The sequence below is a fragment of the Bactrocera oleae genome, chromosome 5 (genome assembly GCF_042242935.1).
Source record: "Bactrocera oleae isolate idBacOlea1 chromosome 5, idBacOlea1, whole genome shotgun sequence".
In the NCBI taxonomy this organism is placed as follows: domain Eukaryota; kingdom Metazoa; phylum Arthropoda; class Insecta; order Diptera; family Tephritidae; genus Bactrocera; species Bactrocera oleae.
The window spans coordinates 25302562-25317042 of NC_091539.1; the positions used below are offsets into that span (position 1 = coordinate 25302562).

General features: G+C 36.1%; 1 protein-coding gene across 8 annotated transcripts in view; it reads left to right on the top strand.

Annotated features, from left to right (window-relative positions):
- The window catches only part of Tre1 (Trapped in endoderm 1), a 92557-nt gene that overhangs the window by 64999 nt on the left and 13077 nt on the right, over positions 1 to 14481 (top strand). For 6 of the 8 annotated variants that reach the window (XM_036370872.2, XM_070109963.1, XM_070109962.1 and 3 more), the window contains 2 exons: positions 5896 to 6350; positions 8940 to 9090. In XM_036370872.2, coding sequence (XP_036226765.2) covers positions 5896 to 6350; positions 8940 to 9090 — 606 coding nt within the window. Of the gene's footprint in view, positions 1 to 5895; positions 6351 to 8939; positions 9254 to 14481 lie in introns of those variants that run through there. The other 2 variants (XM_036370871.2, XM_036370877.2) reach the window with 2 other exon arrangements.

The following is a 14481-nucleotide window of genomic DNA, read 5'->3' on the forward strand; positions in this document are numbered from 1 at the left end:
TCACGCGTGATCTCTCAAAACAAAGCTATTGGAAAAAGAACATCTACTTGGATCACCAGTTAGTAATATGTCATTTAGTATACAAGAGATCAATAAAGAAGCTTAAAGTTAATATTCTATATGTCATAAAAAAATACCAAAAAATATCAATTTTCCACAATTTTTTTAAACGAGCTTGAAGAGGTCCTCTTGATATCTTCTGATACAATTATCGGATGAAGACAAAAAATATCCTAAAAAGATTCGTTCAAATCTTCCTGTAATGATATTATAACGTACTTACACGTATGTATCATATTTCAAATGCAAGTATTATAGAAGGAACCTAGCACGTTGTCTAAAGTTCTCAAACAGTAATAAACCCATATACGAATGCAAATTTCTAGTTTCATTAATATTGTTGTTATACAAAGCAAAGAATTTCCGTAAATTTATATTTATTTGACGAATATATTCAATAATTTTATTAACAAGACAAACATTTAAAAGTCGCAATTGCGTTTGTCTTGAATTTAAATTGTCCAAATTTTACTTTTCCTTGTATTTAACTAATAAATTAATTTTAAGTTCACTCACCGCTCGTAAAATCAGTTGAACAATGAAAAAAAACGAAGTAGATTTAGGCGGGTGCTCGAACCGAAAAAGATGTAATCGTTAGCGAATCGAATGCTAAAAAGGGAGCGGTTTCCTTTTTTTAGTCCCTTATATATCTGTTGATGGCTTCATGGTGGTTTGATCGTGGTGATTTTGTATTTGTGTGCGTGTTGGTGTATGGTGTTGTGATGACGAATGTATGGTAAGTAGGTGTGGGGATGTGGATGTGAATGGATGTGGTGTACAGTGTTTTATGGTGAGGGGGGATTGAGTGGTCATTTAGCCACCATGTAAAGAGCAAATGAGATCTAGGTAAGAAGCTGTAAGCTCGGGATTATGAGTAATAAAGCGTTAAGTTGTTGAAATTACTTATTAAGATAAGTGTGTAGTTAATAAATTAGGACTTTTATTCAACAGCGATCATTGAAAAGAGTTCAAAATAGACAATTTATTGAGAAACTCCGTACCTTTGTGTTAATGTTTTGAACTCAACTTATTCTTTTTGAAATTTTCGTGATTAACTTTTTACTTTGATTGCCTTCTCTGTTCACAACCACTCATTTCTCAAGAACTTAATGTTTTTCTTTATAAATAATTTTCTACAACTTGGCACTTCATTTTTTTAATTATTGTTACTAAGAACGTTTACGATGCAACATGCGAACATTTGTAAAATTTCAACCAAGAATTCATCTCGCGACGAAAGAATTCCCCATAAAATATTAACTTTGTTTTGATTTTAGCAGAAGGGTATCTGTAAAAATAAATCCATTTTTGTTGTTAACATTTTCAACCAGGCAATTTTGATGAGGGGACCAGAGAATGAAAGATATGATAGTGAATTTTTTAATTTTAGGTAAATTGAAATTTATTGAAAATGAAATAACAAATCTTTTGCACCAATTATTGAAATAATTTATGTATGCATGTATGTGACATCAATATGGAGTCGAACAAACATTGGTTTGCCATCGGCAATTTTGATGTCAATGTTATGCCAGTATTTATTAATTTAATAATTATATATTTATCTTTAAAAACTTTATATTGAAGTTTGTGCGTTCATATGTACATGCAAAGCCTTTAGAAAATATAAAAAAATATGAATTTACGATTGTGCTATATACATACTGTATCGGATTTCTCAATAAATCGTATACCTTGTAACTCACTCTTGAGTTCGATCACTGGATTGTTAAATACATAAAAATCCCATTTTAATGCTATACACATATCGTTTTTTTATAATTTCAACAACTTAACACTTATTACTCGTTATTCGAGTTACAACTATTGCTTATAACTCAATTGCTCTTTACATGGCAACACTCTAACTAGAACTGTGTTTGCCGCACAATCCGGCAGCCCTATATATATATATATATATAGTAGATAGCCCTAGATATAGTAGATTGTTAACAAAACTTTGCTACTTGAACATTATTGCAACTAGGAATTTGGCTATCTAGTTGGCTCTAACAGTTTATCGTCGATTTAAATTTGTTCTGGCATTCGTGTTCACCATACTGCCTTCCACCTAAGTCGGATCGTCACGATTACACATATTTGCGGTACCAAACGCTGTAAGTCGTTCCAGCTGAACTACCTTCATTTTATTCCTCGGTCTTCCAATGGTCTGTATGCGATACACTACATCGTTGAGTCGTTTAATAACCTGGTATGGTCCTTCCCAATTATACTGTAATTTGGGAGACAGCCTTTTTTTTCGTTATGGGTTATATAATATAACAATACCCAATTGCCTTCAATAAATCACTCAGAGTTCATTGCCTTGTCGTATTTTGCTTTCATTTTATCGCGCATTATTTTGTTGCGCTGGATCACCATAGTGTAGTATATCGCTCATCTCGTTTTCTAAGATGGTGTTGACTTCTTTAGCATTCCTTCCTCTGTTGGCGTGAATTCCAAACTTCAAATCAAACGGCAGTCGAAGATCATCACCAAAAATTACCCGTGCTGGAGTCTGCTCCGTTGTTTCATGTACAGCGGACCGATAAGCCATCAAGAATAAGGACATATGGGTACCCTAATATGTTTTATTCTTGTCTACCCCCTTTCTTAAAATTTCTTCCAAAGTTCGAATCAATCTTTTGACTATGCCATCGGACTGCGACTGAAATGCAGTTGTTCATACTTTCCTTGATCCAGTTTGTGGTACATCCTCTGAATTAAAGCTGACTCGAAATGGGTTTCAGGGTAAGAACGTAATTTCATTGGAACACCGAATCTTGTTACCCACTCGTTGAAAGCTTAGGAAAGTCTTACTTACGTTTATGTTGTCTTGTCATAGCCAGGGTTTTGCCTATAAGTCAGTTTAGCCAAATATCTGCTTCTGATTTTGGTGGAATCTGCTGACTCTCTGTTGTTATCACTCGTCTAACGTTGTACAATACTTATTATCGTTACCGAACATAAGTGGCACTTCCATATTTTTATAGGTCATAATCCTGTTTTCCATATCAATTTTGATTCCTTGATTTGCTAGACGGTCTACTCCAATTATGATTTTGTCGATGAGCTAATGGTCTCACATCTTTATTAACCAGATCGGATAGAATTATCGAATGTTATGCGCTCGTATCCCCAGTTCGTATGCGCTTTCTGCCGTCTACACATCCACTAACGGCAACGTTACGGCAGCGTTTACCTCCAACTGCATTATTGGACTGGTTACAGTTGCTTGCAATATGACCGCTATTTCCGCAGTTGAAGCATTTAACCACACTAATATTTTTCTTTCGCGCTAACAATTTTTTCAAGTTATTGGTACACTTAAGTGTGTTCTTCTATTTCTACTTTATGAGCTTTAAATGTCGACTGCTAAGCAGAGATGCAGTTGCCTGTGTGAGTCTTCGATATCCGTGCATCGATTCTGTGAACTGCTTTTAGAACTGCGTTGACAACCGCGTTTCTAACGAGGATAATTTGGATTGCTGTATCTACATTTGTGATGACACCTCTGACGAGCATTGAGTCTCTGCCATTTCTTCTATCTCTGTAGTCTCATCCTCTAATTCGAATTAAAACACATATTCGTTTTCTGCTTCAATGGCCTCTCGTAACCGTGATTGTAATTCGAACTTTAGTCAATTTGTTGCTAAACCACGTTTTTCCAGCTCCGTCTCTAGTTGAGGAATATTCAGATCCTTAAGCGTTACCATTTGAAAACAATTATATCTTTGGAATTCTCTATTTGACCTCTGACACCAATTGTAACGGATTTCTCAATAAATCGTCTACCTTGTAACTCACTCCTGAGTTCGATCACTGGATTGTTAAATAAAATTTAACGCTATGCATGGCGTAATCCTTTGATTTAACATACCCCCAAAATAATCGCATAATCTTGGCGGCCATTTCTCGAATTACCGAATCACCAAACTTTGCATGCAATGTGTACATGTTTAGACTGTAGACTTGTAGGATATAGAAATCGTCCGCGTCGATTTCATCAAATTCCGGGTAAAATCATGTTATAACGCTCACTATTGATTTTAACAGCATTTTCTGTCTAATTTCGAAAGAAGTACGGCCCGATGATGCCACCATATTACAATCCGCACCAAACGCGAAACTTTAAGGATTTGACTTACTCCAATAGCGAAATTTTTTTTTTTGTTGACGAAGCCATTAAGTCAGAAATGGGCCTTATCTGAGAAGAAGATTTTTCGATGAACAGTAGCCACCGGAGAACGGGAATTTGCCTAATAATCTTGGACAATTTCCAAGCGTTGTACCAAAGTGAAACGTGACATGATGAAATGACAAACCTTACTGAACACATTGACAAAATTTGACACAAATCCGTACACAAACATGGCCGCCACGAGCTGTCAAAATCACCCAACCCTATTGGTAGACGCTGTATATGGTTTGGAATTGGGAATTTTGGGTAATTTTTAGATCAACTTCACACATTTTTAGAGTTATGGTACAGCTTAATCCCATATTATGCGATAAATTATTTTGCTATGAGAGCTTACATTTTGATCGATATATACGCTATAAATTCAATCGGAAGTTTGAGATTTATATTATAGGTATATTAGATATTTAGGGCCTAGGGATAGTTATGACCCGACGAGCAATATTATTAGAGAGAAACGTTCTCTAATTTTCCTGAGAAATCGCATATGGGGTCTAATTTAAGAATTGAACTCATTTAACCCTGTTTGTATTCAAGAGAATACTATTATCAGAAAAAGATTCTCTATAAATTTCAATAATTTACTTTAGAGTTTTTCCAATATTTTCGGTAAAAAATCAGCACTAGGCACTCAGGTCCACATTTTCTGTGGCTGGGGACTTGAAAAGCTAATTTTCGATGATGGATGGCATAGCTTAGAAGCACTTTTTGCTCAGGTTTTTTTTCATCACTTTAATGGTGCTTCATTTATATTCTGTGAAGTAAATTACTCATATGGAAATGAAAATTCTTATATATGAAAAATGGGCGTGGTTGTTGTCCGCTGTTGCTCATTTTCATAAGATAAAATACAAATGTTAAAATAATATTATATTATGCACCGAATTTAGTTGAAATCAGTCTATTATTTCCTGAGATATAGAAGTCCATTTCAAGGTGGGGGGACCACGCCCATTGTCCAGTTTTGATACCGACTCCTATGAAGCTTTTCCGTACCATCTCTGATGTAAAATTAAATGCTTCTGACGCAATTATTTTTGAGTTATCGTCCTTTTGCTAGTTTTCAACCGGGGGAGTTTTCAATTTGGGGAGGTAGTGGTTATTATCTGATGCGGCCACTTTGGTATTTTGTGGGTGTAGCAATGGTCCGATTCCACCCATCTACATTACTAACCTCCCTTGAGTGTATCAAGTCTTATGTACTTAAATAAATGTTTACTCAAGATATAACAGACAGAGTCAGTCGGTATTCAACTAGTCATTCAACTCATCATCCTATTCATTTATATGGTATATATATGTATGTATATAGCTCTATTTCTTTCTTCATTAAGTTTTAGGCTTCAAAAACAACCGTTAGGTGAACAAACCTATAATATTCTGTAGCAACATGTTGCGAGAGTATAAAAATCACGGCACTGTTTTCTGCAAATTTGTCCTCGCTGTATCATTGTAAACTTTGTAACAGAATTTATAGCAAGACGTAGTTTTAAGATCGATGCATTGATACCAATTTTGTTAAATTTATGGATAATTTGATAGAATATATAAATTTTTGGTAAAATATATTTTTAGCTTTATGTAAATAACATAAATTCAATCATGTCAGCTTATTTATTGTATATTCCTTATAGCTACCACCTATTTTAGGAATTTGGGGAGAAATGGGTCTCGATGAAATTACATTTTCATGTACTATTTTAAAAAAAAATGGAAAATCGATAAAAAAAACTCTGTTTTTGATTGGATTTCTTCTGCCATGCATTGTTATAATAGTTTCGTATTCGTGCATTTATCTAACAGTTTTGCGACAAAAGAGAAAAATGGAAACCCATCGAAACTATAAAGTTGCATCGAATGAATCAGTATTTACCTCTAGAAAACACAAAGAGGATAACAAGTTAACAGTAATGATGGTTTCCATTTTCGGATGCTTTCTTGGTTGTTTTTTGCCTTTAATGCTGGCAAATGTAGTGGACGACGAAAGAGCAACCAGTTATCCTTGGTTTCACATAATGGCATCAGTAATGGCTTGGGCGTCGAGTGTGATTAATCCGATTATATACGCTGCAAGTAACAGAAATTACAGGTAATTTAACTTAATTTTTTATAAAATAAAAAATTTCTGAGTTATATAATATTTTATAGAATGTGCTGAACTAAAAATGTTCATGAAGCGGTTTTCTATTTAGCAATGATTCATAATTTTTTCAATATTCAAAAAGATTTCGTATCGGTTGAAACTTTTAGCGTTAAATTCTCTCAGAGCAGGAGGATTTTTATTTACCCGGAATCTTTGCTTGTCCAACATAGCGTCCGTAAAATTATCTATCCGTAGGCTTCGGACATGCCCCTTCTCAAAAATGTCTTAAATAAAAAAACCAAGGAAGCAAAATTCAGCTTACCATAATATTACTAAAGACTTACTTACATACTTACCACTCAAAAGAAATTTATAGTGTTCTTTCCACTACACCACAGAACAATTATCACTTTTGTGAATGTTTCTACAAATGATGAGGAGCCCTTTAAATATTATAGATATTTCGGAACATTGTGAAAAACAAGTCTGCCAATTAATTCAATTTTTGATTGGTCCTATTGATTTCACTCCTTCCAGCGCGAAAAACTTGCACTAAATGTGGACCATATATTGAATCTAAGACAAGAGACATACGCGCTTAAATAATTTTAAAAAATAGCGGTATACTCAATCAATATGATAAAAAACTAGTTCGAATTTTTTTGGCTTGGTTGCGTAAACATGTGTAAGCTATGGAGCTCACTGGATAAGAACATGTCTATTCGACACCCTTATTGAAAAACAATGATGTCCATTAGAATTTAAAGTAGTTTTGTTTAATAGAATTGAATTGATTTGTATGTTCACCGTGAAATGATGAAATTTCTGTGCAATGACTCAGTTTTTCAAGTAAGTTTTTTAAAGATTTTAAAACTTATATATTAACTATCAATTTATAAGAGCGCAGTGTTTAAGTACAATTATAAATATTATATTAATCATAATAATGTATTAATAGATAATAGGTCTATACTTTAACTGCTAGTAGGTGCTAGCTATCAGGGAGGGGAAAATTTACAGTTACTCTCACAAAGGAAAAACGGAAACCAGCAGAAACTATCAAGAAAAAACAAAACGTTGTTTTTTACAATCACTTCATATCAATCAATAAAATTTTTATTTTCACAAGTCAGAACAATAACAATAAACCAATGCCTCAAATATCGCTTGTATACACATGTGCTTTAACAGCTGTTCCTTCATATGACAGTCTTCTACTCATTTCTGGTGGTTGCTTTTCTAGCAGAAACTTTGTTAGCTAGCAATAGTTAGCAGTTAAGATACAGACCTAATGTAAATTCCTAATAAATATTTGGTAACAAAAAAGTGTAAAAATAAATTATATCATTAATAAAGTGTTTAAAGTGGAACGATTTTTTTGAATATCAAATTTTTGTTAATTATTCAGTTAAAAACGATCGTAAATAAATAACAAATAAAGTACACATGTTTTCTTTAAATATATTCAGTGTATTCAAATTCTAAAATTCGCAGAACAATGTAGACAGCTACTCTTGAACAGTTTGCTTTATTTTGGTATTAAGTAAAGTCTCTCTCGATGAACTAATCTAATAAGAAATTTAAAATTGAAGAATATAATACTTTTTCTAGCAGTTTATTGATAAAATACATATAACGGGTGTTTTTTTTTTAGAGGTATAGAACTTTAAATTGCAATAAAACAACGATGGATTATTCGATTGACATGAATTTTATTTATCCGAAAGATAATCTTGTGGCATTACATTTTAAATATGATTTCTGGCATATGACCGCTACGGCTAGCTCGGATGTAGTCCAATCTGGACGTCCAACTTTCGATGACTTTTTCCAACATTTGTGGCCGTATATCATCAATAACACGGTGAATGTTGTCTTCCAAATGGTTAAGCGTTTGTGGCTTATGCGCATAGACCAATGTCTTTACATAACCCCACAGAAAGTAGTCTAGCGGTGTTAAATCACAAGATCTTGGAGGCCAATTCACAGGTCCAAAACGTGAAAATAGGCGGTCACCAAACGTGTCTTTCAATAAATCGATTGTGGATTGTGTGTGAGATGTTGCGCCGTCTTGTTGGAACCACAGCTCCTGGACATCATGGTTGTTCAATTCATTGTTTTTGAAGAAGAACAGACCAATTATTCCACCAGCCCATAAAGCGGACCAAACAGTCAGTTTTTCTAGATGTAACGGTGTTTCGACATACACTTGAGGATTAGCTTCACTCCAAATGCGGCAGTTTTGTTTGTTGACGTAGCCATTCAACCAGAAGTGCGCTTCATCATAAAATGAACGTAGTGCGCGATACGTATTCCGCACAGAACCATTACTTTCGAAATAAAATTGCATTATTTGCAAGCGTTGTTCAGGCCTGAGTCTATTCATGATAAATTGCCAAACCAAACTGAGAATAAATCACTTGACTGTTGTTAAATCGGTCGCCAAATGGAACAGTAATGTCAACTAAAAGTTCTATACCTCGAAAAAAATTACCCGTTACATATGTCTTCATTAAATAATTGAATGGATTGATTTCCTACTTAGTTTTGAAATTTATAATTGATGATAATTTAATCAAAATTTTTTTTTTACAGAATTGCATATTACAACACAATAAGGCATTTAAAATTCTGGGGTAAGCCGTTGTCATCGATTCACAGCAGAAGCGTACATCCCAGTAAAAACGAAGATTACACAGGACCACTTAGGAGCATACCGTTGTTTCAAGTTACCAGCGAGAAACACGTAAATAATTTGTGCCAAACATACTCTGTATAAGAAATAATAACCGATTTATAGTATTATTTACTTATATTTATAAAGTACGTACAACTTTTTAAATAATGTTGTCTTAAGTGTATTGTCTTGCCAATAAATCCATTAAAAGCATGTTTAACTGAACACAGAACCTACTGGACATAGGTTTATTTACAAAGCATAAATACTTGTCCATAAACAAATTGTCGAAAACTAAACAGATATGCTGAAAAAACATAGTTTATTGATTATCTTATGAAAAATCGAGTCATTGATTCAATACTTAATGGTTCTAATTTCACAGTAACGTATACGAAGGATTGTAAATGTAAAGGGTTACATTACTTTAATATTGAATTTATAAAACCCACAACATTTAAAAGTGATTCTATTAGAATCTTAAATATTAAACTATTGTAATTAATGTAACTTTGTAAAGAAAGAAATTAATCCTTCGTTAAATACTTTTATACAAGACCGTCATTTGCCAAACCTTTATGTATTTATGGTATATGCCTACATATATGTGGTTATCTAACATTTGAATCGAATTTATTATTTTTATCTCTGAAAGCAAAACGGTAAAATAGGTTTCCATGGCAAACAAATAACCTAAGCGCAAGCAATGATGCAATTATGTTATTACATTTATAAAAAATTTATTGATGAATTCAAGAAAAGAAGAACTGCGACTTGACACCTCTGTTCCCTAAGGCCCATACTTAACAGTTTATCAGCAGTAAATACTATAAAAGGATTTGATTTGCGTATGGTTGTTGATCTCAATTCTCTGTTCACGGTGTGAAATATTTGACAGCATTGCTCAAATTTCTGCAATAATTCGTAAAATGATCTAGAATGAAATGGAAAACAGATGCACGTCTTGATAAAATTTATAATCGATATGTTTAGTAGATTAGAATTACACCCTTATTACGCATTTATAGTCGCACGACTTTTATAAGTATGAATGTATGTAAATTTACAACGCACATATCGCACACTAACTACAAAAGAAACACAATTAAAAAATTTTCAAAATAAACTTTTAATTTACAATATACAGCAGAAAAATTACGATTTATTTCAGTAATAGCGACACAATTACAAATAGTCCTTATAGTTGATACTGCACAAGCGAGGCGAACGACGTAATTAACAACAGCCGGTTCTACGTTACCGGAATTGACCCGAATTTTATCCGGGCAAAGGCTGTTATTTCGGCGATCTAACCCTGTTTGGATCGGTAAGTTCTAGGTTAAGTTTTTCGTCATTGAAGCAACGCCTATCAGCAGGGTTGCTCCGTATCCTCTTGACCCGTGCTGGCATCGAGTCCAACCCGGGCCCCGAGGAATTCTTTTGCTGTGTATGCGCTAAAAGGCTCCATCCAAACTCCACCTCGGTTAGGTGCAATACATGCAATGGATGGAGCCATCTTAAGACCTGCTCAGGCCTTAAGATCCATAGGGAGTGGTCCACGAGTTATGTGGCCCCATGCTGCCAACGCAATACTGCGACATCTGCCTCAACGGCTGTGCAACCTGCACCATGTTCGCGCACTGCGCCGCCACTCCAGTCGAGTGGCCAAGGAGCTCACACAGGCAGCATGACTCCCAGTTTGACCACCTTCAACGCAATACTCATTCCTACAGACATCATCGTTGGCGAGCGTTAATTCCGCAAGGTGATCGCTGCTCCTACTGCTCGCTTCATACCGGCTGAAAGAATCGCGGAACTCCGCCCTAATTTCCCAGCCGTAGCAGCTGTATTAGCAAACGAGCGCGACACCTTACGCCATGCCGATCCCTGTGATCCCCGAATAAGGGATTTCAATTTGGATTCGGCAAATGGTAAACCATCATAAGCGGACAAAATGGATAGAGCACCTGAAGTCCTGCAACCGCTCCACCGGTGTAAGTAAGCTTTGGACTACTGTCAAGGCCCTGTCAAATCCGAGGAAACATGATGATCGGGTTAAATTCAATTCGATGGCCATGCCTCCTCGGACCCGAAGAAGTGCCCCAGCTATTTTAGCCGGCAGTTTACACTGCACCCTTCGACTGACAAGGCCAAACGATGTGTTACCCGACGTGTGTGTTACTTTCACCGATGGGAAGGCCAAATCGTCCAATTCCATTGGCCCTGACAGAATAAGCATTCTGATGTTAAAACATCTAGGCTCGACGGGAGTAGCAACCTTACCAAGGTCCTCAACTTGTCGATGGCCACTCTTCAAATACCCAAAAAGGGAAGTCTTATCGTCCGATAACTCTCCTTTCCCCAGTAGTGAAGACACTTGAGGCCTTGTTACTCCCGGAATTCACTCACCACCTGAGTCTAGCAGAACATCAGCATGGCTTCCGAAAAGTGCACAGCACCACCACAGCACTTAGCGTCATAAACGCCCAGATAGTTCATAGCCTAAACCAGAAGCCATCCTGCGAGAGGACGATCCTCGTAGCGTTAGACCTGCCAAAAGCTTTTGACACACTAATCACACAACGCTACTTGAGGACCTAGAACAATCAACGCTCCCTCCAGGGCATAAGCGGTGGACCATGAACTACCTGAGCGGTCGGCATTCATCCGTACTGTTTCGAGGCCAAAACTCCAAACTTAGAAGAATTAAACAGGGGGTTCCGGTAGGGCATTTCAGTCGATGGCACGAAAATTCCGACAGTTAATAACCCTAAAATTTTAGGCGTAACATTGGACAGTCTTTGCTCCTTCACTCCCCACACTACCGCGATAACTGCCAAAGTACAGAGCGGCAAAAAAATCCTCAAATCACTTGCCGGCAGGTCTTGGGTAAAAGGCAAAGAAACGTTGTTGGCAACATAAAAGGCAATCGGCCGGTGGTTCCTAAACTATGCATCATCATCTTTGTTGCCTGGTTGTAGTGCAACGCAGACGAAGAAGCTTCAGACTTGTCAAAACACTGCACTCCGGACTATCACGGGATACCTCTTGATGTCCCCAATAGAACACCTGCACAGTGAGGCCCTCATGCTTCCGGTTAAGGAACATACCGAGCTCCTCTCTAAGCAGTTTCTGCTGCAGTCGTCTGCTTGAAGCGGAACCGCCTCCTAGGAACATCAAAAGGTCTTTCCTTGATTACGTCGAAGACATCAAACAGTACGCCGACCAGACTTCGGACGCAACAACCTACAGACGAGCACTGACCGCCATTCACAGTGGGGCTATTAACATCTTTATCGACTCCGTCTCAGTGAATGGCGTACTAAGAGTCAAACCACCACCCATAGCAGACGTAGAGCTCGAGTTGACCCGCGAAAGCAGAGTGACCCCCACGCAACTTCGTTCTGGATATTGTAGCATGTTAAACTCCTACTTACAGAATAGACCCCGACATTCCAAACATATGTCCTGAGCGTAATGTGTCTCCGCATGATACTAACCACCTCTTTGCATGCCCAACAAACCCCTCTCATCTAACACCCTCTTCCCTATGGTACGACAACGTCGAAACAGCCTGTTTCTTGGGCCTCCCGTTAGATGACCTCGACGACAACCAAACTATCACTTATCATCCAAGCGGGGGCTAGATAACCGTTACAACAACAACAAAAACAACGCAATTAGCACAAAAAGAGACCTAACGGTGACTTTCCAGTTAAGTAAAATAGTGATGGTAATGAAATGTCTTGGGTAAATAGATAAGTAGATTACGAATTGATATATTGAAAAGAGTTGTATTTTTCAAATTTTTTAGCTGTGACTTTTTTGTAGTTACTTTACTGTTCACTTGACTGTCAGCGGTGACAGTACTAAAGAATTCAGTTATTTATTTCTTATATATGTCGTTTATGTGTCTTTATGTTTATAAGTCGTATGTGTCGTTTTGTAGCAAAAACAGTGACGGTCAGTTGACAATCATCAAAAAGTGAGTGTATTGGTGAACCCACAACAGGTTCATGTAGGGAAATAATTTCGTTTGATAACAACAGCTGATCTTATTTAATTTTTTCGCAGCCAACTTCAAATTTAATCAATATACATATATATTTGAACATCTGATACAGTAAGTTTTGTTTGTAAACAATTTTGTTTTTTGGAATAGTTTTTCTTTGGTGCCCTGATGAAAGATCGAAAACAGCATTTTCAGCATATTTTACTGTTTTACTACCAGAAGAGTAAAAATGCGGTTCAAGCAAGGCGAAATTATGTGATGTGTACGGAGAAGATGTGTTGACCGAACGCCAATGCCAAATTTTTTTTTTGCAAAATTACGTTCCGGCAATCCGATCTTGAGGATGCACCCCGTCTTGAAAGGCCCCTTGAAGCCGATTTGGATAATATAAAGTTGTTGGTCGATGCAAATAATCGAATAACAACTCCAGAATTAGTTGAAACGTTAAATGTTTCAAAAATTAACATTATTGAAATTAATACTCCTTATTACGGTTTGAAACTTGACTCAGGGCTTTTTCGGTAATGCAAATTGCGCAGTATGCATGCTGCAACACGCGAAAAAGCAAATCTGGCATTTTTTTCAAAATTAAAAGCTCGAAAAAAACGTCATAGCTGTTCCGTAAAAACGAGCAAAAAATTTTAAAAGTAGTTTCACAAAAAAATACATAAAAGCCAACTGAGAGTGGCTAAAATGTATTGTTTTATTACATTTGTGGATTTTCTTTTAATTTTATAGGATAGACGTAGAACAGATTGCTTTTGAAATGACCCGTTTGACTTCAAAGCCATTCGCAATGAATACATTTCATAATTTCGATTCATTTTCTTTTTGTGCCTTTGTAATAGAAATCGATAACTTTTGCTATCTAACTCGTCAGTGGGAGTATTAATAAGGAATATTTCGCACAATTTTACTTATATCACCCAAATTCTTGTTTGGTTTTATGAACTACCAAATACTCCTACAAGTATTACGGTTTTCAACTCCATAAAATTACGAACTTCAACTATTTTCAGTCGAAGTTGGTGATGCCAGCCTAAAAAATTAATATTTGACAGATAATTAAACAGCTGAAAATGTTTAAAAGGAAAAATCAAAACAATTAAATTTCGTTATTGCTCATAAAGAGGTGAATAATTATCTGCCTTCGATTGGTAATTTCTCTGTTCGCTGCGGCTCCCTTGTTGAAAAAATTACTCGAGAAAGCAACAGCAAAGTTATCGAGTTGAATTGAAGCAGAGAACGTATATCATAGAGAAGGTTCACGGTGTGCCGATTGTCAAAATGGTCCGCTTGACGCAGGGTTACTCGCCAACTTAAGAGGATTTCACCACAAACAAATTATAAGCGGATTTCACCAGAGTTTACCTCTGCGGAGCGCAAAATAACAGAATTGAGCATTTTTAGTGTTAAATGAGAAAAGTAATGCTAAATTCAATGTTAAG